At 38.9% G+C, this 21,595-nt stretch overlaps 2 protein-coding genes across 3 annotated transcripts; one reads left to right on the top strand and one right to left on the bottom strand.

Annotated features, from left to right (window-relative positions):
* Window positions 1-2,788: 2,788 nt before the first annotated feature.
* On the bottom strand, window positions 2,789-14,835 carry hspa4l (heat shock protein 4 like). Its single transcript, XM_030786224.1, has 19 exons — window positions 14,729-14,835; window positions 12,633-12,690; window positions 12,271-12,411; window positions 11,236-11,358; window positions 10,967-11,066; window positions 10,191-10,324; window positions 9,656-9,900; window positions 9,294-9,370; window positions 8,995-9,146; window positions 8,610-8,716; window positions 8,188-8,321; window positions 7,466-7,662; window positions 7,154-7,231; window positions 6,633-6,776; window positions 5,275-5,400; window positions 5,021-5,128; window positions 4,783-4,902; window positions 3,598-3,759; window positions 2,789-2,974 (listed from the first exon to the last, which is right to left on the bottom strand). The coding sequence occupies exons 1-19, from the start codon at window positions 14,833-14,835 to the stop codon at window positions 2,789-2,791; spliced, it is 2,499 nt and encodes an 832-aa protein (XP_030642084.1).
* Window positions 14,836-17,226: 2,391 nt separating this feature from the next.
* Window positions 17,227-20,766, top strand: chmp3 (charged multivesicular body protein 3). 2 transcript variants are annotated; one of them, XM_030785909.1, is made up of 6 exons: window positions 17,227-17,303; window positions 18,500-18,560; window positions 18,727-18,906; window positions 19,157-19,278; window positions 19,718-19,832; window positions 19,960-20,766. In XM_030785909.1, exons 1-6 carry the CDS (start codon window positions 17,259-17,261, stop codon window positions 20,100-20,102), a joined length of 666 nt encoding a protein of 221 aa, XP_030641769.1. In that variant the 5' UTR covers window positions 17,227-17,258; the 3' UTR covers window positions 20,103-20,766. The 2 variants fall into 2 exon arrangements, with proteins under 2 accessions (XP_030641769.1, XP_030641770.1); XM_030785910.1 differs by having other exon boundaries at window positions 18,727-18,839; window positions 19,189-19,278.
* The last annotated feature ends 829 nt before the right edge of the window (window positions 20,767-21,595 follow it).

Genomic DNA, 21,595 nt, shown 5'->3' on the forward strand with positions numbered 1-21,595 from the left:
CTTCCTTTAAGGGCTTGTAAATTAAAGTGAGCATCAATTAAACGACAGTTACTTGTTATCTTTTCAAAACCACACCAGACAGGCGGTATTAAACATTTAAAAATACATTTAAACGTTCTATTTTTATTCCCCTCCAAAACATTTGCCTTTCCTCCATTTTGAAAATATGCGCCCGTTAGATTCATGGTGACGTCACCAAACGTCACATGGTGATCGACCAATACACAGCAGTAAATTTGGAGATTGGATAAGGAAGTCATGTTAGCGACCTCTTAAAGGGATAATGCAGTCGGCCTATACATTTTATTTGAATCTTAAATGTTCAACAGTAATTATGGCGAAATGTATATACTGGTAAATTCGTAAAAGATATTAGTGGGATATTAGATTCCACTATTTCTAACTTAACCTAAATAATGGTTTATTAGACATTTATATCCTGTAAGACACGGAGATGCGCCATGGTAACAAACAAGCAAATAAATAAGGCGGGGGGGTGAGGGGGGTCCTGAACGTTTGTGTCGTTTATGGACAGCATGTTTGAAGATAAAAAAATATCTGTGGATAAGATGGCCAAGTATAATGATTTACTGACCTAACACTAAGTCATATGCCATACATCTCTTAACAAACCAACCATGTGAAAGGCATGATGAGGGAAAATGCAACCTTAAGGTTTAAAGGGAAAAAAAACGTGAACATTAAGAAATGAGAGAATAGGTGTAATCCTGTTTCAGAATATTTCCAGATAACCTTAACACTACCTACACTAAACAAATACATATAGGCCAGGCTACATTAGAGGACCGATAAAATCATATTTGCACCACCAAACAAGGTTTGTTTCAAATGCAACCCTACAATCTGTTTTTGGTTGGTTAGAGTTTGGTACAGTGCAACCTGCATGGTAGTCATTAAACCAACAATGAAAGACCATAAAATTCTTTAGATTTAGTGAATGATTATGTATTAATGTTAAGTGGCTGCTGTGGTATGGTGTGCTACAACTTACTTGCAATTTTTCACAAAGTGATAGTGGTCCGTATGCTTGTGCTTTTTTACCATGTGTCTGTATGTGGCAAGTCATCAGTTTCTCTTAGAAAATGTATTCAGGCAGCGCTTGAAATTGCCCCTGCCTGATCATATCAGTCTAACACATTTAGACAGTTGAGACAATTACGGAGGATTATGCACTTCACTAAATGTCACTAGCCCTGTGCTTTTTAAATTCACATAACTTGACATGCCCACTGAACCTGCAGTTTAGGGACTCTCCAATTTTTGAAGTTTTTAGAGCTGGGCTGATCTTTAGGGCTGGGGCTCAGAGAAGGCAAGAAAAGTCAGGTAAATTGAGGATTCTCGGTTTTATTTCTGAGCATAATGGCTTTTTGTGCCACTTAACCTCAAGCTAAACCAGAAGGCAGGCATCTTGTGACAGAGAATATACTGCAAGTAGGTCTTAAGCATCTGCAGAATAAAGGAAGTTAAAGAGTGTTATTTTCTCCACTGACAAAGACAGGTTTACTGTCTGAGGTCAGGACCTCACTGCTGCACAGTTTATCTATGTCTCCCCCTTTGCTCACCATTTCTCAGTCTGCTTACTGCTGATACCTTTACTGCCGCACCGGCTCTCTCATTCGACCCAGCTCTCATTCATAAGAAAGTAATAATAACACAGTTTCAGATTGTTTGCCTACCATTACATATATTGGTTTAGTGAATGTTAAAATAAGGGGAAGCATTAAGATCGTTAAAGTTGAGTGTAACTTTGGGGAGTTTTGAGAGTCCTTCTCTTACTTTCCTGTTCTCTCGAATTCAGGGGAAGATGATTGTTCAGGACAAGCTGGAGAAGGAGAGGAATGATGCAAAGAATGCAGTGGAGGAGTACGTGTATGACCTAAGAGAAACTGTGGAGCCACAGAATCTAATCTGTTTCAAAATGTGGCACAACCCTCAGTTCTACCACAACAGCAAAATAAGGGATAAAAAATCACACGTCAACATGCCTTTTCAGTTGCAAAGACACATTTTATTACTTGCCATCTTCAAACCTCATGAATCGATGAAGGTATGCATGAAGTCAGGGAAAAGGAATAAATAGCCCATAATATTCTTTTTTTTAATGACATGTTGGAGCTGTAAGCGTTGCCATGTCAACAAAAGGAATGTACTCTTTTTATATACACATCTATATGTAATGGCTCATTCATATTACTAAAACATTATTTACACAACCTAGACACCACACTTCCCTCTGAAATTCAAGAGTCAAATATAAATATACTCTTTATAGACTTCAATTATATGCATTATTGCATACATATTTTCTTGTGTTGTTTTCTTAAGCCATGAAGACTGTTTAGTCAGTTGCTGTTGTACTTTTGCTCATCGTTGTAGTAGTATGCAGTCTGGAGAGAGATAACCGTTTCAGACACCTCTCCAAAGTGCAAGTGCAAGTCTCATGTCATTTTAGGAATAACTGCACCATTTGGAGAACCAGCATTGTTTCAACTAGTGAGCTAAGACTTCTCTACATGACCTTATGATGGATGTCAAACTGTGGGCTGGGTTTAAGACACAGCTGGATTATTCAGAGGAGAACCTTAGCCCCACCCCAGATGAGAAACCCAACAGCACAGAGGTTCAATGAACAAATGCACAAACACAGGCCTCTATGTGGAGAACATAGAGAAAAGTATTGGATACAGGTTTTGGTATCGGTTTGAAAGGTCTTTTGGTGGCTTGGATGAGAATGGCAGAAGAGATGGATATTTTTTGGGAGAGAAGTTCAGTCCACTTCCATTTCCCCAGAGGGAGGTTTTGTCTGCTGACTGCCACTGCCCTTGCCCTCTGCTCCTGCTGGTTGTGCTGCCGGCCCATTGTGGGCCCCACTGTTCTTGTCACCCTCGTTTGTGGGCTCCTCGATTTGGGGCTTGGGTCGGTTTATCACAGGGTTGCAAACCTCCTCCAATTCCTGCCATTCAGAGGGTTGAGCAATGTTAATAGGTAAGGATTAATATGAAGGTGAACTCATGGAGAGTACTGAATGTGCGTAGCATTAAACATGAAGCACTTTTCATGGAAATCATCTAAAAGTCCTGCAATTCATTTTCACTGCACTATCACTGACAATAACAGTATAAGCCTCCTTTAACTCATAATCATAATTACTGACAGACTCAATAAAATAAACAGATGGTTAGCAACACCTAATCAACACCTATGTTCAACCCATCCTGAAAGCCAAAAGTGATCTTGGATGTATAGATTTAACATTTCTGGTGAAGAGGCTAAACAAACAAAAGAAAATTGCAGACAAAAATTATATGCTTTAAAAAGGCCTCTTCAATTTATAGTTTTGAGGGAACACACTTAAAAGCCGTTTAGCCTTTTTGAGTTAATTCAACTTGAGGGCAAATTGTATTTCTCAGAGAATGTCTCTGCCCTGATAATTATGCTGACTGAAAAGGCTTCGCAGCTGGTTACTGTAAAATACTAACTTGGATTGTGCATTTGAGTTATTCATGTAATTACAGGCAACGAGAATGATTAATTCTTCTCTTTACTTTAGTTACTCTGGTTGGAACTCTGTCTTGCCTGTATTTTGGAGATGATCTCTGCTGCTTTGACTGCTGGGTCCTGAGCAATGGTGAGTTTGCTCTGGGCGTTCATCTTGGTGTTCATCCAGGTCATGGCATCATTCACACTCTTCTGTACCACATTCATCTCCTCAGGACTCAGGTGCTGATAGCGCTCATCCTGACGGTAAAATATTTCTCTCCAGTTTAATCAAGGAAATGTGACACTATCTGTTTCTCTTTCCATCTCAAAACACTTTTCTGTATAACTAGTTTTCAATTTAAATTCACATTAATAAATGCACAGATCATCCTGTGGCTGTACAGGCCAGCAATATTCATACTTATGAAGAATTAAAAAAAGCATAAAGCAAGAGAATTAACAGTTGTAGTTAATTTATATTACAATTTGATTGAACTTGGAATCAGTGTTTGACAGTCCTTCATTTTTTAATGTGCTTTGACCTTGACTGGCACATTGAATAGTTTTGACTTTATGCTGCATAAAGAGATGCTCTAACTGCTTTCAGAACTGTCATGTCACCTGTTTCAACACAGAGTTGTTTAAATAGAGAATTTCTCTCTAAACCACAGGGCAATGCAAAGTACAAAATATTTATAAACCACAGACTCTGCCTCATCATTGTTGACAGTAATATCGTGTTTTATGATGTATTTGCAGATGGCAGACATTTGGTATGAATCATGATAAATGGTTGCCAAACAACGAAAACTGGGGAAAAAAAAACCCAACAAACAAACTTCCCACATCTTAATGTCAAACTATCTCACACTAGAGAACACTGACATCATAAATTTGCATAAAGATGTGTAGACAGCCTCAGGAGCAATACGATGACAAAACAAGGAACGGTTAGCAACACATGACCAATGAAAATAATTAGTATTGCAAAAGTAATTAGGACAATCCCAGCAGCGCATGAAAACCATTAAGGGGGTTTAAAAAGGGAGCAGAGAGCACCTCACATGGGACTTGTAACACAAACAAGATTATTACCACAAACCTGAGAAAAAGAACAAGTGATATTACCACACAAAGATAGCAAACAGATTCAGCTTGCGCTTTGTCTGTATTTCTTGTTTTGCTATGCACTGTATATCCAGAGTCAAACTTTCAGGAAAACTACCACTCATCAAACTTATAAATAAAAAGCAGAGGAGCAGAGAGCTTTTCATGACGTACCTTCTGTTTATATGCCTCCACAGCCTTCATGAAAATTTGGATCCTCTTGCCTAGTTCATCAAAAGCCCGTGGCCTTTCCTCCTGCTCCCTGTGCCTCTCCTCTATGGGCTCTCCAAATCTCTGCAAAGCACCAAATACAATACACAGCACAAATAACACCACCACCTACACACTTCACTGGTATATGGAATAAGGTACATGTTGTAGTGATCAGTTGATAGACTGAAGTATATTTTACCTTGAGCTCTGCCAGTTTGTCCAAATAGACCTGTTTTGCTTGATCCTCTCCCTCTTCATACAGCCAGTTCTCTGTATCTTCAAGCATTAGAGTCAGCTTACTGCTGTCCTGTTCACCAAAACATCACACACGCACATGCACATGCACGCGCACACACACACACACACACACACAACCAAGATAGAGCATGACAATATCTTAGGTTCATGTTGACATGAATATATATTTACTGTTGTTCCAGACTGGACACTTACATCTTCAGTGATGTATTTCTCATAGACTCCACACAGTTTATCTCTTAGGTCATACACGTACTCCTCCACTGCATTCTTTGCATCATTCCTCTCCTTCTCCAGCTTGTCCTGAACAATCATCTTCCCCTGAATCAGCAAGAACAGGAAAGTAAGAGAAGGACTCTCAAAACTCCCCAAAGTTACACTCAACTTCAACAATCTTAAGGCTTCCCCTTATTTTAACATTCACTAAACCAATATATGTAATGGTAGGCAAACAATCTGAAATGACTTTGCCAAGATGTGGCTGGCAGGCAAACTCCACAGGTATTAATAAGACAATAGAGCACTCTTCACTGTGACACTGTGTTATTATTACTTTCTTATGAATGAGAGCTGGGTCAAATGAGAGAGCCGGTGCGGCAGTAAAGGTATCAGCAGTGAGCAGACTGAGAAATGGTGAGCAAAGGGGGAGACATAGATAAACTGTGCAGCAGTGAGGCCCTGACCTCAGACAGTAAACCTGTCTTTGTCCCTGAGCCATTCAAAGCCCAAGGTCACCACTGCACCACAGCAGGCGCTGACGAATAACACACTGAGGTCTGGCTACCCAGGTAAAGAGAGATCTAATGCAGTACCACAATGATGTGTTGTTTTCCAGTCTGAAGGGTATTTTTTTGTGTTCTACTAACAACAATGAGAAAGTATGCTGAGAAAGCGCTCTTCTACTGACTAATGTTTTCAAAGGCTTTCATGGTGACGTTTACTCCCGCTAGTCTAGGTTACATAGAACAATTAGCAGCGTTTCCATAATTCACAGTTAACACCCATTGAGTTACTCTTTTTTTCTCTTTGTCATTAACAGACAATGGGTGCCATGACTGTCGGTGACATGAAAGTTTATTGATAAAGCGAACGCCACCTGACATCAGACAAAAACCCAGCTGCCAGACATGAGTGGAGAATGAATAGGGGAGCAGCCATCAGTCCTGTCAATGCCTTCTAACCTAAATACACTGAGTTAGTGAGAGACACAGAGAGCACAAGGGACAGACATGTGCCTGAAACTCACAGGTGCCCTGGCTCCTGACTGACACAATTATCTACGAATATCTTCTCCCCACTGGCTCTGCCACAGATATATAGGCCAAACTGAAGATCCCTTGTCTGAGTCGTAAAAAAAATGATCTAGAGCAGTAGAATTTAGGGAAGTGAAGTATGCCATATTTTACAATGCTGCTTATGACACAAAAACGAAAATTCAAAATCCTGGATGCGCGTATGACATGAGACAATTAGTGTAAACGCAGAGAAAGTTTTGAACTGAACTGGACCAGAGCAAAGCGAGTATAAATCAATCAAAAAAACAAAAAACTTACCTCATCCTCCACAAAGCCATTGAGCACCTCCCTGTCCAGCTGTCTGAGGGCGTTTGTCAAGATTGGCAGATCCACACTTTTCACTTTCATTTTCGGTTTGGTGCTGCCCACCCCCTGTTCCTGTTTATTTGATGACATGCCTTCCTATCAGAGATAAAACAAAAAACACTGTAGTGACTAAAGAGAGAAGACTGAGTGTCAGAACAAAGAAAAAAACAAGTTTAGACAATCAAGTGAGCCACCAGGATCACATGTCAGATAAGCATCTCTATAAATCTCTAGTCCTGTGCATTCAACGTACACCCTTAAATCTCCATCAACTGTCTCTTGGCTAAGAAATATGAGACCAAATGGTCAAGTTGCCTATTTAGAACAGCAAGTTATTTTTGGCAAACATGATTCTGTTTTTCAACTGTTGGTTTTAGTTGTTGTTACAGTACAAAATAAAACGTTTTGGATCAATGTCTCCGTTATGGTCAGAACAGTCTGGTAGTATCTCTGCATGTGGGAAGCGGTCTCACTTTACTGCTAGATCTTGGCATTTTTCCCTCCTCTGTAGGCTGGTCCCCTTGGCCTTCTTGGTCCACCTGCATTTTAGTCTGTGATACAGACAAATACACTCACATTAGAGTTATACTGTCTTAGGGATTTAAACGTATTTAAACCTAAACTCTGCAAATCTTACAGAACAAAAGCTGATGTACTGGTCATCTTTAAGAAATGACAGCAAACAAAATTAAGAGGAAAAAGAGTTGTTTTGTTGTTGTTTTGATGTTAATATTTCTGATTTTTTTTTTTAACTATGCTTACACACAGCGTATCTTGTTCCATACCTGATCCTCTGGCCTGCCCTCGTTCTGTATAGTGGGATCCGTTTCCATCTGCACATCATCTGTCTCCCCTTTCTGTTTCTCTATCAGAGACGCACTAGACACGCTGAAGATGCCATGCAAGTTCACACGCACTTTCACCTTTACCTTTGAGCTGTCTCCGTCAGGCTGCGGAACAACATTCTGGACTGTAAATCGACCTTCATGAAAAAAAGGAAAAGCATGAGACTATGAGAAGACAGACTTGTGCAGAACGAGGAGAAAGAGTTCAAACAGATTCATTTATAGACTGGCGCTAAGGGACTGAAGGTGTGTTTCATGGGACTGTTTAACTCAGTCCTAATTACCTAGAAGGTCACTGATCTGTGACACACACACATACACTCTAAATCTCAAAAAGCTAACCATTTTTGGCATGGAAGGAAGGGCGTCCTTTTTAGCTAACATGCTTCGCTAACAGGTGCTCCTATGCAACAAGAGATCTGCCCCCCCCCCCCCCCCCCCCCAAAAAAAAAAAAAAAAAAGGTTTATCAATGACTATTTCAAACATCTATGACCCACACTGTGTAGTTTCTCACACATACAAAAAAAAAAAAAAACATGCCATGGTCATGGTACAAGGTTAGTGGTGTAAAAATACAGAAAAGTGAAAAATGATACAGTCGCTGAACCTCACATAAAACTCTTTTAAAAGAGCCCCACACAACAATGTATAAGTGACTGACCTATTCTGGAATCTGGATATGGGAGTTCTTGTGGACAGCTGTAAAATGCCTCTAAGTCAAAGGGCTCCTTCTTGTGGAAGGTAATGATTTTGGAGAACGGAGCTGCATGATTCTTACTGTACACTTCACATTCCCTATGAGAGATAAGACACAAAGCATTAAGATTTATGATGAATCACACTGATGTCACACTACACAGTCTTCTACGCTTGAGCAGGATTTAGCACAGATTGTCAATGAAAAAATGCACTTTGCATGTCAATCAAAAATAAAATAGTGTGGGTTACGATGAAATTTGGTTTTCTGAAATAAAAATGTAATTTGTAGAGATCGCTCTAGAAATATTAGGGAGTTGTATAGTGCAACTTTAAAGTGTTTGCACGATTATTAAGAAAACTTCAGCTGATGAAGGTAACTCTTACCCAAAGCTCTCATCTGTGGGAGATTTCCAGCGTAGAGTAATTGGGAAGGGGACCACATCAGTGATGGAGAACTCACGCACCTTAAATGCTGGAGACAGGATTGCGCACTACACACAAACACACATGTACATAGACACAAACATGAAGAGAGAGAGAGAGAGGGAGAGAAAGAGAGAGATTAGTCAGTTATATTCGGACACATTCTTAATCTATTAAACATCTTATGAAATGTTTGACTAACAGTAACAGAATAATTCATGCATGTCTCTAATTAAAGTTTTCCTTATATTTCTTGTCATTAATGGAATTTATATTTGATGAACCTTGTCCTTTGTTTTTAAAAGTGAAATATCCAAAGGTGACACGGTAATGGTGAACTCTTTACCTGCAGGGCACACCCCCGTGCCACAGCCTCGTCTGCGTTCAGCGTGGTGCTGATGTCTTTACAGAAGTATTTGGAGATTCTCTCTTTAATGGCTGGAATCCTGGTGGCACCTCCCACCACTTCAACAGCATATATCTCCTCTCTGCTCAGCTCTTTCCCAACAAAGAACAAACCAGATAAAAAAAAAACCCTCCTAAACATAGCAGTTAACAACCATACTGACGCAAACTATTTTTGCTGCATCATAATGGAATCCTTGATAATATGAACATAAAGAGGCGTCGTTTGATGTTTCTTACTTGACTGGTCCAAAACTGCTTTCAGAGGTGCCTCAACTCTCATCAAGTACTGAGCACAAAGTTCTTCAAACTGGCCTCTGCAAAAATGACCGTGCACCTTTACACTTTTTGTTTACGTTTCAGTTTTATCTTAGTTTTCATTTAGTTTCAATAGATTCATGTTTCATTCTACACATCTAATCACATGATCAATCTAATTTATGTTTGTATGTGTGTGTCTTCAAGTGCGTGTGTGTGTTTGTGTCTGTAAAATCTAGTGTTCTGAATGATAAAGATGAAAATATACTGAATTTACACATTAATTGTTCACTTTAAATTTATGTGCACTCAAAATTATAGCGATTTCTGCTGTGTATAGCTACCTGTTCATCTTCCCCGTCACATCAATGTCGTTCATGAAGCACTCAATGTTGAGTGGTAGGTCGGAGGAGTTGGCACTCATGAGCTTTTTGAGTTTTTCACACTCCTGATAGAGCCTTAGCACAGCCCTGGGGTTTTCCTTCACATTAAGTTTATAACGATTCTTAAACTCCTCGCAAAAATACTCCACTAGAACCTCATCAAAGTTACGCCCGCCCAAGTATGGATCAAAGGCTGTAGCCAAAACCTGTTGGGACAGGAGAGAAAATATTAATTTTCTGATGTAGAATTGAATAAATAATGAATTAGGAACAGTATGCTCACTGGACTTTGAGCCAGATAAGTTTATGTAAGTGTTAAGTGCAGAGGAGTGGATAATTCACCACTGAGCACCATAGCAGACATCTTCTTAAACTTACAATATCTGACAGTATTGCATAACACAGGCATTATCAACATGCTCATCACACTAAGCAATACTTTTCTAAACCAAAACCCAACACACTACTCCAGTTACAATGAGAGTGCATAGCTCACCTTCAGTTTGCCCTTATTGAAGGCAGCGATAGAAACCTGGTACGATGAATGACCGATGTCCACAAACACAACATTCCGGGGCTTCTCCTCTGGGTTTGGTAGATCCTGTTTATAGATGCCGTATGCCAGAGCCACTGAAATGCACACACACACGAGCACTGATGACTATGGAGTAAGAGAGGTCATTTTGTCACAGTATGCGCTGTGTAACTGCTGACTCGCAAAAAAGATTTGAAAAACACACACAGGCAATGTGCCCATATGCTCATATTTAAATTTAAAATCTCACATTTAAATCTAAAATTGCAAACTGGTGACAAATATGAAGCCATTAACATCTGAAACATAAAACAGATCACTATTAATACCTGCACACTAAAGGATAAGTGCACTGATATATTACAACTACTGTGTAACTACAGAGTGTGTCTTTAAAATCTGTGTGTACATAAATACACAGATGTAGGTGACACTTTATATTAAGAATGTAAAGTAGGTCACTGTTGTCATAAATGAGTATGAACAGAGCTCTTTTTTTAGTTCAGTGATTTAAAAAAAAAAAAGTTAATCAAAAATCCTTTCAGTGATGATACTAAAAAAGGCCTTTCCATTTCGCTGAGAACTATACTACAATTTCCATAGTGAGAACTTGATGCAATAAGCTTGAAATATTGATCAGATTGAACCATCCAGAAAAATATATTGAACCACGCAGAAAATATATTTCTGCGGTTCCATGATGTCATATCCTGTTTAGATGAAGAAGATGCACTGACCAGCTGTAGTGTCATTGATTAGTCTCAGGCAGTTCAGCCCAGCAATCTGAGTGGCATCCATCACAGATCTCCTCTCTGCATCAGTGAAGAAGCTAGGCACCTGGGAGGACAAACAATCAATCGCTGTCAAACCCAAAATAGCAGCCTGACATCTGCATGCATGAGGTGTCAGAGAATGCCACAATGGATATCCTTTCCCCACCACAGGGATCCCATTAAGTAAATGTCTTTATTTTTCTGTCTAAATGAAATGCTGATGAAGTGCTTACAGATATGACGCAGTCCACCACAGGCTTCTTCAGCGCATTCTCCGACGTCTCTTTCAACTTGGTAAGCAGCATGGCCGTCACCTGTTCAATGGTGAACACCTTCTCCTCGTCCAGGTAGCGTACCTATTAACATGAACGTTTCACTGTTTTGGTTCCCTTTTTTCTATTTGACTATGAGGAGGGTTTTGTGAAATATCTTTAGCATCTTTAAATTTGGCTGACTTGTATTTGCAAAGACAACACTGCCCATAACATAACAGAGGCACATGCTGAACTGAGTGAGAATTCACGATGTCATCCTTATGTCATCCTCACATGTCATTGCCTGATCCCAGTCACGCACACGCACGGATGCTGCAATTGGTGCAATCAAAATTTACGAGATGAAAATATAAAAATATAATTTAGAACAGTAAATCACCGTGACAATGTATCTATGCATGAGTTCTTGAGTTTGGACAATGCAGCATGTTAACTGGTTTCCTTCAAATTATAATGTGCACTTACTCTAATCTGTTTTTTAATTTGGTTAAATTTGCTGAGGCGATTGCAGGGAAAATGTTTCAGGTATGCCGCAATGACAATCTGACACTAGTTTTTACACGTGGGGGGTAAGGAGATTATAAAACTTGCTGAATTTTTTAATAGGAATATTTAGTGAATGATCCCAAACTGACCATTTCTTTCTGCATTAACTTAATGACCAACTTAATAAATATCATTCTAATACAATTAATCTAAAACAATACATGACTCAACTGATACTCTGCCTTCATGTTTGTATAGGAACAAGGCTAGTCTAAATTTTACAGACAAAACTGTGATGTACAACATATTCTTACACACAGATAAAATATTCATTTTCTGCCACGAAGCACTTACTGCGACAACGGAGAATAGTCATAACAGATCATTTCAGAAATTGATGACAATAATATAACATCTATTATAAAGTCTTTAGCATGTTTAATAAAGACAGGAGAACAGTTAAACTCAATGCTCCCCACAAGGATGTCTGAGCCGCAGTTCATCTACCTTAAAACCGGTGCTGCCATTGGCCAGTTTATGAAGGCTGTAAGGCAGTTTGGGTTTCTCTCCCTGGACAAAAGGGTCATCGTACGCTCGACCATGGAATCTTTTGAAGCCATGGAGTGTGTTTTTAAAGTTTGTTATGATCTGAAAAAGAAATATTCACTCCATAAGTACATTTACTAACTGTAATTTACTTAGGTGGATCTTAAACTACAAGATAAATATAAAACTTAAATGCATAGTGTAAGTTTGCTAGTTTCCTTTATTTTGTGAATACATGGCTGAATTATTCATGGTGGATTGTTGTCTGTGACAGAGCACTGGCTACACAATAGCTATAACGGCTGAACTGACTGTTTTCTTACCTGACTCTTGGCAGCATTTCCAACAGTGCGATTTTTTGAGGCCAGAGACACGCAAGCCCTGCAAAACCAGAAAACTATTGCAATAAGACATCTGCTATGAACATGTCACTAACACTCTTTCACTTGAGACATACTGCATTCATGCACATGCCCCCACGTTCCATCAGCTCTGCTTTGCAAAAGAGGAGCTTGCAGGACCCTGGACAGCTCCGGAGAACTAAATGCAGAGCACACAAGAGACTGAAAGCAACACCAAAAGAATTAGAGATCATTTTTATCTCACCCCTAAGCCTACAACAATCTGTGTGAAATGTATTGAGAGTGAATGCACTGCTGCCGTATGGTTTTTGTCCTCTCTGTTCCCCTTCACAGGGGGGGGAACATGTGGAAACATTTCAAACACATTCGGCCATCTCTAAAAATGCTGCTGTAAATATGCAGGGAGGAGTGCCAGCTTTGAAGTCAAAACTGTGAGTGCTAGGCTAAGAAACAATGCTCCTTAGCAAAGTCACTGAAGCAAATCTTTATTTCATATTAACTCCTAAGCTCATTATACTGCTCGCCCCTTAGTGAAGAAGCTCATTCACTCACTTCTAACATCCAGCATCTCTCATACTTCACAGTCATCTCCAACTGGCCTTGCTACAGGGATAATTCCACTCCTGACCCCAGTGTATCACATTTCATCAGTAGAAAGAGTAGAGATTGCGTCACAAAAGCCAAGGATCGGTACTGTGACTTTTGTCCCAGCTTAAGCTCTGGACTAAGACGGACAAAGCTAAAGTACAGTTTTGTCATGAATAAATGTTCATTTAGGTGCATAATCAACGTTTTTCTTGTTGAATTCTTGTATGACACCACACAAAAAGTAATTTATTGCCATAAGGGAGTTTAATTTCTTGGAGAATTCCAGGTAGGAGTCTGATAAAGAACCAACAATTAGGGCAGTAACACCTTCGACAGGAAGACCTATTTATGATATATTTAACTCGGTGACTGACATTCTCTAACCTGAAAGCACTGAACAAAAGGAAATTAACCATAGCATCACAAACCACCACATCTGCAACGTCATTTAAAGTAACCACAAATAAGAGTCATAAAAATGGGACAAGACTGTAATGAAGCGTCACTGCCGCTTTATGGGTGCAACTTGATTCATAGGAGTTCGTGGCTGAAACGTAAACACAGTGCAGCCAAGCATGTTTTACCGATTCAAATACTGCACCAAAACATACGCGTGTAACTCTAATCCCTGCACACTTTGTTAACACCAGCACCAGCTGTTTCTTGGTTAACACGTTGTAAAAAAAAACACCAAATAATAGTAATAATAACGTGAAGATGGTCGTGTCGATGTGTTTGCTCATTGTATGCCTTAAAACAACTGGGTCTGATGACTGCCAAGAGACACGGCAACTGTCCATTGACTGCATCTTCTGAAAGTCACCTCACACCCAATGTCACCAGATCTTTCACGGTACAGTATAGCATTGCATCCACGGATAGGTTTGTACATGTGATATTCCGTTGACTTCCAATGGGAACGCTGGAATCATAATTAAGGCGTTAACTAATCACCAAGCACAGGCCCAGTCAGTAAAGAGGCGTATGAAAACCCATGTGGTAGACAGTTTTCACACAACACAATACGTGCAGTGAAATTACTGGAAAAGAAAGAGCCTCTACAGTATACCGATGGCTCCATTCACCAGTAGTAAAGTGCCTAATAGCACTCACTGGAAAAAAAAAAGATATTAATAATCAAGACTATCGTGACATAGCCCATCACCGAGGTGACGACGGGTGCGTCAAGTCAGGGCGTAACAGTATCGCCTCTTGCACAGAGCCGACCACTGTCGTCTAATGTCTACGACACCCAAATTTTATCCAACAAAAAAAATTGTTAATTGAGTTGCAACATGCGCGAAAAGGGGCATGGCACGAATGTAAAAATCTTGCTCTTATGACAAGAAAGCGTACATTCGCCTCTATTTGGCTACCAATATAGGGTACGACACGATAGTTGAATACTAGCAAAACATTGCATAACGACGCAGAGCATAATTTTATTGTGATTACAGTGATATACTTACGGAGTGCATCTGTCACTGTACTCGTTCGCAATGGTTTCAATGCCGCCACTCCTGGCAACAGCGATGTAACAATTCTGAAAACCCACATCAATGCCTACAACTGACATGTTCAATATAACAATTTTTTCTGAAGTTTCTGTACTATTCTAAGACGCTTCTCGAAGGAAATAGTCCAACAACTTCTACTACAATGTGTGACTGGGTTTAGCCTTTCGTTGGTTCAACTGCACAAATTATGATAGTAAGCTTGTAGCAAGCCAACAGAAATACTAGGTATTATGTAAGTCGAGCTTTTTATAGCCAACTCTTTCAGACTAATCCTAGAGGATGGTCCTACTGCATTCTTGCAACATCCACTGAAACTGTCTACCGGTTAACCTGCGCAATTGTCAAGAGACCAGAATCGCTTCAGCACCCGCCCCTTGTTTATTTTAATTGGCCACTGGACCCAGAAACCAGACCTATTGGTGTAACGTTCAACAGGAGAACGAAAAATCTAGAACCTAGTAATAGAAGCTTTCTCATCTACGTCATCGAGTGACCGTGCCGGGCAGTGGCCAATGAAAACATGGTATGGTTTATCATCTGCTAGGCAACTATAATAATAATAATAATAATAATAATAATAATAATAACAACAATAATAATAATAATAATAATAACATTACTACGTCATGATTAAGCAAATTATTACAATTATTCATGTTAATCCTGATTTGTGTTTATCCGTTGCAGTCTGAGTAATGGAGTAAAGAGTATTGAGCTTCTTGTATTTGAGTCTAATAAAGAATATATAACTACAGTAACTACGCATGGAGAACAGTAGGAACAAACCCCTCTGTGCTGGCATCAGCAGCATTTTCTATCATTCCTATTATTTCAGCGATTAATAACAGTGGGTGAGTACAATACTTAATTTGTACCTTTAATTGTGAGTGTTAATTATGCCATCTAAAGCTTTAATTTAGACCAGTTTGTGAAAACAATCACCTTTATTGCATTTCTGTTGAAAGAAAAGCCATGGATTAATACAAAGTCCAACTTTTATATTTTAGTCATGACAGTTATGGAGAAAACAGTAAGACATGCAAGAACTATATCCCTGAATAAGTATTGTACATGTTTGTCAATCACTTTACCGACTACTGTATTAAGATTTCATTTCAATATACATCCATTCACAGACATGAATGCTTTTTGGGCCAGATTAATAACACCGATTACAATTCAGAGACAGATCATCATGTTAAACTTTAACTCTGGAAAGTTAGCTTAATGGTGTTCATTTAAAAAAGCACACTTAGGCAAATGTAACATTAATAGGTACATCCCCATGAAGCACATCCTGCAAGAACACTCTTTCAAACGTGGACTGTAGAGCAGAGACAAATGAGGAAGTTGGGAAAGTGTTCTTGCCTGTCTGTATCAGTTTACTTGTTCATGTCCCATACAGAATGATGAATTACTCCTTTAGGAATATAACTGTGACTGAAGTTGCTCCCCTGTTAGGTTTTTTATATTTACTGATAAAAATATTTACTTTCGAAATAACAAATGTTGTTTTACAGTAAGAACATTAAAAACAAAAATTACAAAAATACAAACAGTCATAGCATAAGTAAAAGACAAAACTATGTACACAGCAGAATGTAAAAAAAAAAAAAAATTAAAATTAAAATTAAATAGAAATTCAAGGCTTTGCAATAATCCACAGCGTCCCCCCTTTCCCCCCGCAGTCCTTTCAAGATATTAATATAGTGATCAGTTCATATTTTGAATTGTGTGAAGTTTGGTTTCTTCTTTATTAATTCGCATTTATTAATATGGAATTTTGCATAGATAATAAATAAATTAAGGATATACCAAGTTCTAGAAACTTTTGCCTTATGTGTTATACTGTGCACTGCATCAGATGTCAGCCATTTTGTAGGGATGTCTTAATTCTTACTGTATAATTTGATTCCCTGTATAGATCACTACACATGAATCACAGCGCACCGCAGATTGCAGAGCACAAACGATGCACACTTAGCAATCGTGTACTTGGCGGCGGTGCTAACGTTGTCCAGCAGTCCTGCCAAGTTGTACTGAATACATTCACTAAACGATGAATATGTTTGACCAATCACAGAAGAGTGTTGTGAATTCGATAATACCAGCCTTAAAGCGATGAGCATTTTTGTCATTCTTTTTTCAGCGACTCTATCGACTGCGGCAAGTTTTGAATGAAGTGCTCGTTCATATTTTAAAACAAGTTATAAATGAGAAGAGTCATTTTATATAAGTCACGGGGCTTTGTTGAGAAAAAACGGAAGGTTTAAGTGGAAAGACAAAATGTATTTCCGGGCCGGGTCGCTGTTTGTCGGCAAATCAAGCGAATGGATGACGTCATGTCCAACCATTCTAGTTCCCTTGTAATTCTATGGTTTTGACGCTCACACAGCTGTAGTTAGCTAGTTTGTATCTAGCCAAATATAAACAAGTAAGCTAGCCAGCTAGATCAGTGTGTGGGAAAGTTTTTGATTTCATAATGGGGTTATTCGGGAAAACACAGGAAAAACCTCCCAAAGACCTTGTAAGATTTTTAATATTTATTTTGAACAATTTATTTATGTAGTGTTCGGCTGTTCTTATTTTTGTTGCTGACTTTAGATGATGTTGCTACATTAGCTGACTAGCTTTCCAGTGGCCCGATATTGGTCTATGTTAAATTACTATCATAAAAGAAATAACTTTTTGAGTCTAAACATCGGTTTGTAGTAATCATAGAAGTCAGTAGTTGGCTGGTGTTATTCTATCTTGACCACCTCTTAAGCCACGACATGTCAAAAGCACCTTTGCTAGCTAGCTTACCTACATTCACCGAATGATAACATGAACCTCAAAAAATCGGTTTAGACAAGTCAGTTAGCTTTCTGAATTATCCACATCACGGTAAATACAGCACATGTGATGAGCTCTACTGTTCATATGGCCTGGGTTGTTACACATTTAGAGAGTTATTTTCGCGAAGTAGCTACTTACGGGAATATTAACCTACAAAGGTGATTAGCCAAGTTAGACAAAACGCGAACTGCAACAGGTAGTTATGTTCACGACACTAACAACGAGCCGCGCAGGCCAAATTAACATCACCACAAGACTTATTGAACCCACGCAAATAACAATTTGTGCGTAAAATGAATGATTTTAAGTCTAGTTACGATGGAATAAACCTCCCCACAGTTTAAGGTGTAAGCTGTTTTCCCGACTGATCAAGCTAATACCACAATAATTCGACATTACAGTATCACTATATCTGTATATCTTATTCGCCTTGCTTGTCCTAGTTTAATCCTTTGAATTGGAAACAAAAATGACCAGTGATCACTTAATTATCAAGCTTTATTTCACTAGTATATGTCTATACAGATCTGGTTCTGTACGCCCACCGTAAAGTGAGTCTTTGTCTGACGTCACCCTGTTTGGACAGAAAGGCGTTTGTATATTTTGAAATATGTTTCTGTCAGTCTTTGTTGAATGCACCCTTGCTCTCACGCCATGTAGGCCTTATGTATGACTTTATAACTGAGAGGTAATACAATGATTCATGAAAGATTTAAGCAAAAATGCCTTGAAATGTCACTTCATTTCATGTGTATTCTAAGAGACCAAGAAGTGGATGCCATGAACAAGATTTAACAGGAGAATCATGCAGTAGTAATAAATAATGTCAAATTCAAATTTTCAGTGGGCCCAGCATTAATGACTAGAATTCTTCTTTCCTTCAAGATCAATGAATGGTCGCTCAAAATTCGGAAGGAAATGCGCGTGATTGATAGGCAGATTCGAGGTAAGCTCCGCACGCCCACTTTTGCACTGCTTTACTTTCCCTGCATCCTTCTTTTTATTCATTTTTCAATTGCCGTACATCCTCTACGTGTTTTTTAGTGGTCTTGTTATTGTGATTTGTGGATTTGAATCATTGTTGGCGTGATGGTTTTCTTGCCTGTTTTAAGACATACAGAGGGAGGAGGAGAAAGTGAAGAGATCAATCAAAGATGCTGCAAAAAAAGGACAAAGAGATGTTTGTATTGTTCTGGCTAAAGAGATGATTCAGTCAAAAAAGGCTGTCAGCAAACTCTATGCCTCTAAAGCCCAGATGAACTCTGTCCTTCTCAGCATGAAGAATCAGTTGGGTGAGTCTGGGAACTTGTGACAGTTTAGTAACCCTCTCGTATAGCTTCATTTGATTTTGACTCATGTTTTGATGGTGTACTTCACACAGTTATTTTCATAGTTCAAACATGTATAGACATCTTAAAATTTTACTTCACCTCTTGACTGCAAAGAGTTCCTCTTTTACATGTAGTTCATTAAATTTTTATTTTATAAAGAGCAATGTATAAGGGAACTGATGCCCATTAATGCTGATATTTATTCTGACAGCTGTTGTTCGGGTGGCTGGTGCACTGCAGAAGAGCACAGACGTCATGAAAGCCATGCAGAATCTAGTTAAAATCCCTGAGATCCAGGCCACCATGAGAGATCTCTCCAAGGAGATGATGAAGGTCCGAACATCAAACCACACTTGAAACCTCATCCTTAACATTTCAGCTCCAGTAGTGTTCTGGGCAGTTTGAAACAATCTCATCCCTGTAATTAAAGATGCAGAAGTGCTTCAGCAACAGAAATGTTGATATTTGATATTTCCTTTTCCTGTTTTATCCATATGGTCAGTGTTATTATTCACTGGCCAAAATATTACTTAAAGCTTATGAAGTAATGCCTGGATACACACGAATGAACTGTCATATTGACTAGTTCACTTCTTTGTACTAAAAAATCAAGACCATGCATTTTTTAAGTGTTTCACAACAATAATTCTGCCTAAAGAAATATTCTCCAAATTAATTTATTGCATTAATGCAACTGGAATTTGGTTTTGATAGCATATGTGCCCCCTTAAAATGAGGTTACTGTTAACCAATGAGAGTTGTAATTTTCCAGGCTGGCATTATAGAAGAGATGCTGGACGACACATTTGAGAGTATGGAGGATGATGAGGAGATGGAGGAAGCAGCAGAGGCTGAGGTTGACAACATCCTCTTTGAGATCACAGCAGGTAAGGGAGTAACAAAGTTTACAAAACTTATATAAGGTAAAGTTTTATGGTGAAGTTTAACTGGAATACTTTGATAGGTTGCTTCAGGTAGCGCAGTAATATTTCATAATGATACCGTACTGTACAGGTGCCCTCGGAAAAGCTCCCAGCAAAGTTGTAGATCCCCTCCCAGAGCCTGAGCCGGTCGGTGCCACAGCAGCGGTGGAGGATGAAGAGGAGGAAGAGGACATTGAGGAAATGCAGTCTCGACTAGCTGCCTTAAGGAGCTAAAAAGGCTTTCTCTGTCCACTTTAATTACCGTCAGGCATTTACGGAGGCCTCATCTCATTTCTCTCTTAATCATCTTCTCTTTTCATTTCCTTTTCTTTGTGAGCACTGACCTGTGTGGACTCAATGGGTTATAGCAAGCTGTGTATTTTACTGTACTCTATTGACTCAGTTTATTTAGGATTTAGATCACAAAGTAAAGGAGATTGGGGGAAGTATTGATTTTTATCCAAGAAAGGGCTAAAGAATGGATACAGTGGAGTGGTTTATATTAAAACACATAAAGCTTTCCTGGCACACTGGTTCCAGCATGACAGATGGTGAATGGATATTTTGATTGATTAACTTTTAAAAAAAGACTTTTTATGAGAGAAGCCCATAATCATTTCTTTAAACGGAAATATCAGTCTAGTCCATTTTGAATATGTGGCTATATCCATGCACACCCAGCCCTTGGACATGCTGTACAGTACAGAGGTGTATTGGTGTTGGTTTGTCTGTCCTTTTCATTTCTCTTATGGTTCTTTGTTTCTAGGATGGGGGCTATGGTAGACCCTTATACTTCTTCTAGCTGATCACCTATGATACATTGGCAAGAGGAGTCTGTTGTAAATCTTGTAAGAAAAAGATATATTTAAAAGAAATGGCCAATGTGTATTTTGTATGTAATACCCTATCCCAAATACAGCTGGTTAATATTTACTTGCCTCATGATGACAAATGAGAAATCGACACTGAACGTGGCTATAGGTCAATGATGATGCCCCCCCCCCCCCCCCAGTAGTTACTGGAATATGTCAGCATAATCATTTCTGTTTTCACTCGCGTGTCTTTTCTCATAATTCTGGCTCTGACAGTTGTGAACCAGTTTTGTATCGTTTACGTGTGCACTTTTACATGTACAGTCTTCTTAATGAGCTTTCTTTCTCAAACACTAGAGCGAAGAAGTTTTACAATATGCCTTTGTTAGTGTTTCTGCAATAGGGATGACTCACACTCCTGCAGGACTTTGTGGCCACTGAATCGAACAAAACTGATTCCTCTAATCAGACACTCCCCAGGGGATCTGTAGCTAAATCAGGTGTGTTCGATTAGGGCATGTGCAAGACCCTGCATACTCCGAGGAGACTTTTTTTTATTTCTGCCCTATTATAACATTTTTGTCACTATTGGAGTGTGCATGTGTATATATACATGTATGTATATATGTGTGTTTGCATGTATGTATGTGTTTATATACACACACACACACACACTATATCTAGTGTATGGACTGTTAAGACTATCGTAATTTCAGTACCCTGATTCTAATATCATTGGCTTACATGGCTCTTAATTTACTGTACTGAAATTTGGATACATCTGTAATGATTGCTTTTGCTTCACTTCAACCGTTTGATGTTGAGAAAAACTGATGTCACTGTGCAGTTTTTTGTTTGGTATGTGGGCAAAAAATATGCAAGTTAAGCGTAAAAATAAACTTTTATGATTATGTA

This window comes from Chanos chanos, chromosome 10 (genome assembly GCF_902362185.1).
Source record: "Chanos chanos chromosome 10, fChaCha1.1, whole genome shotgun sequence".
NCBI classification, from domain to species: Eukaryota; Metazoa; Chordata; class Actinopteri; order Gonorynchiformes; family Chanidae; genus Chanos; species Chanos chanos.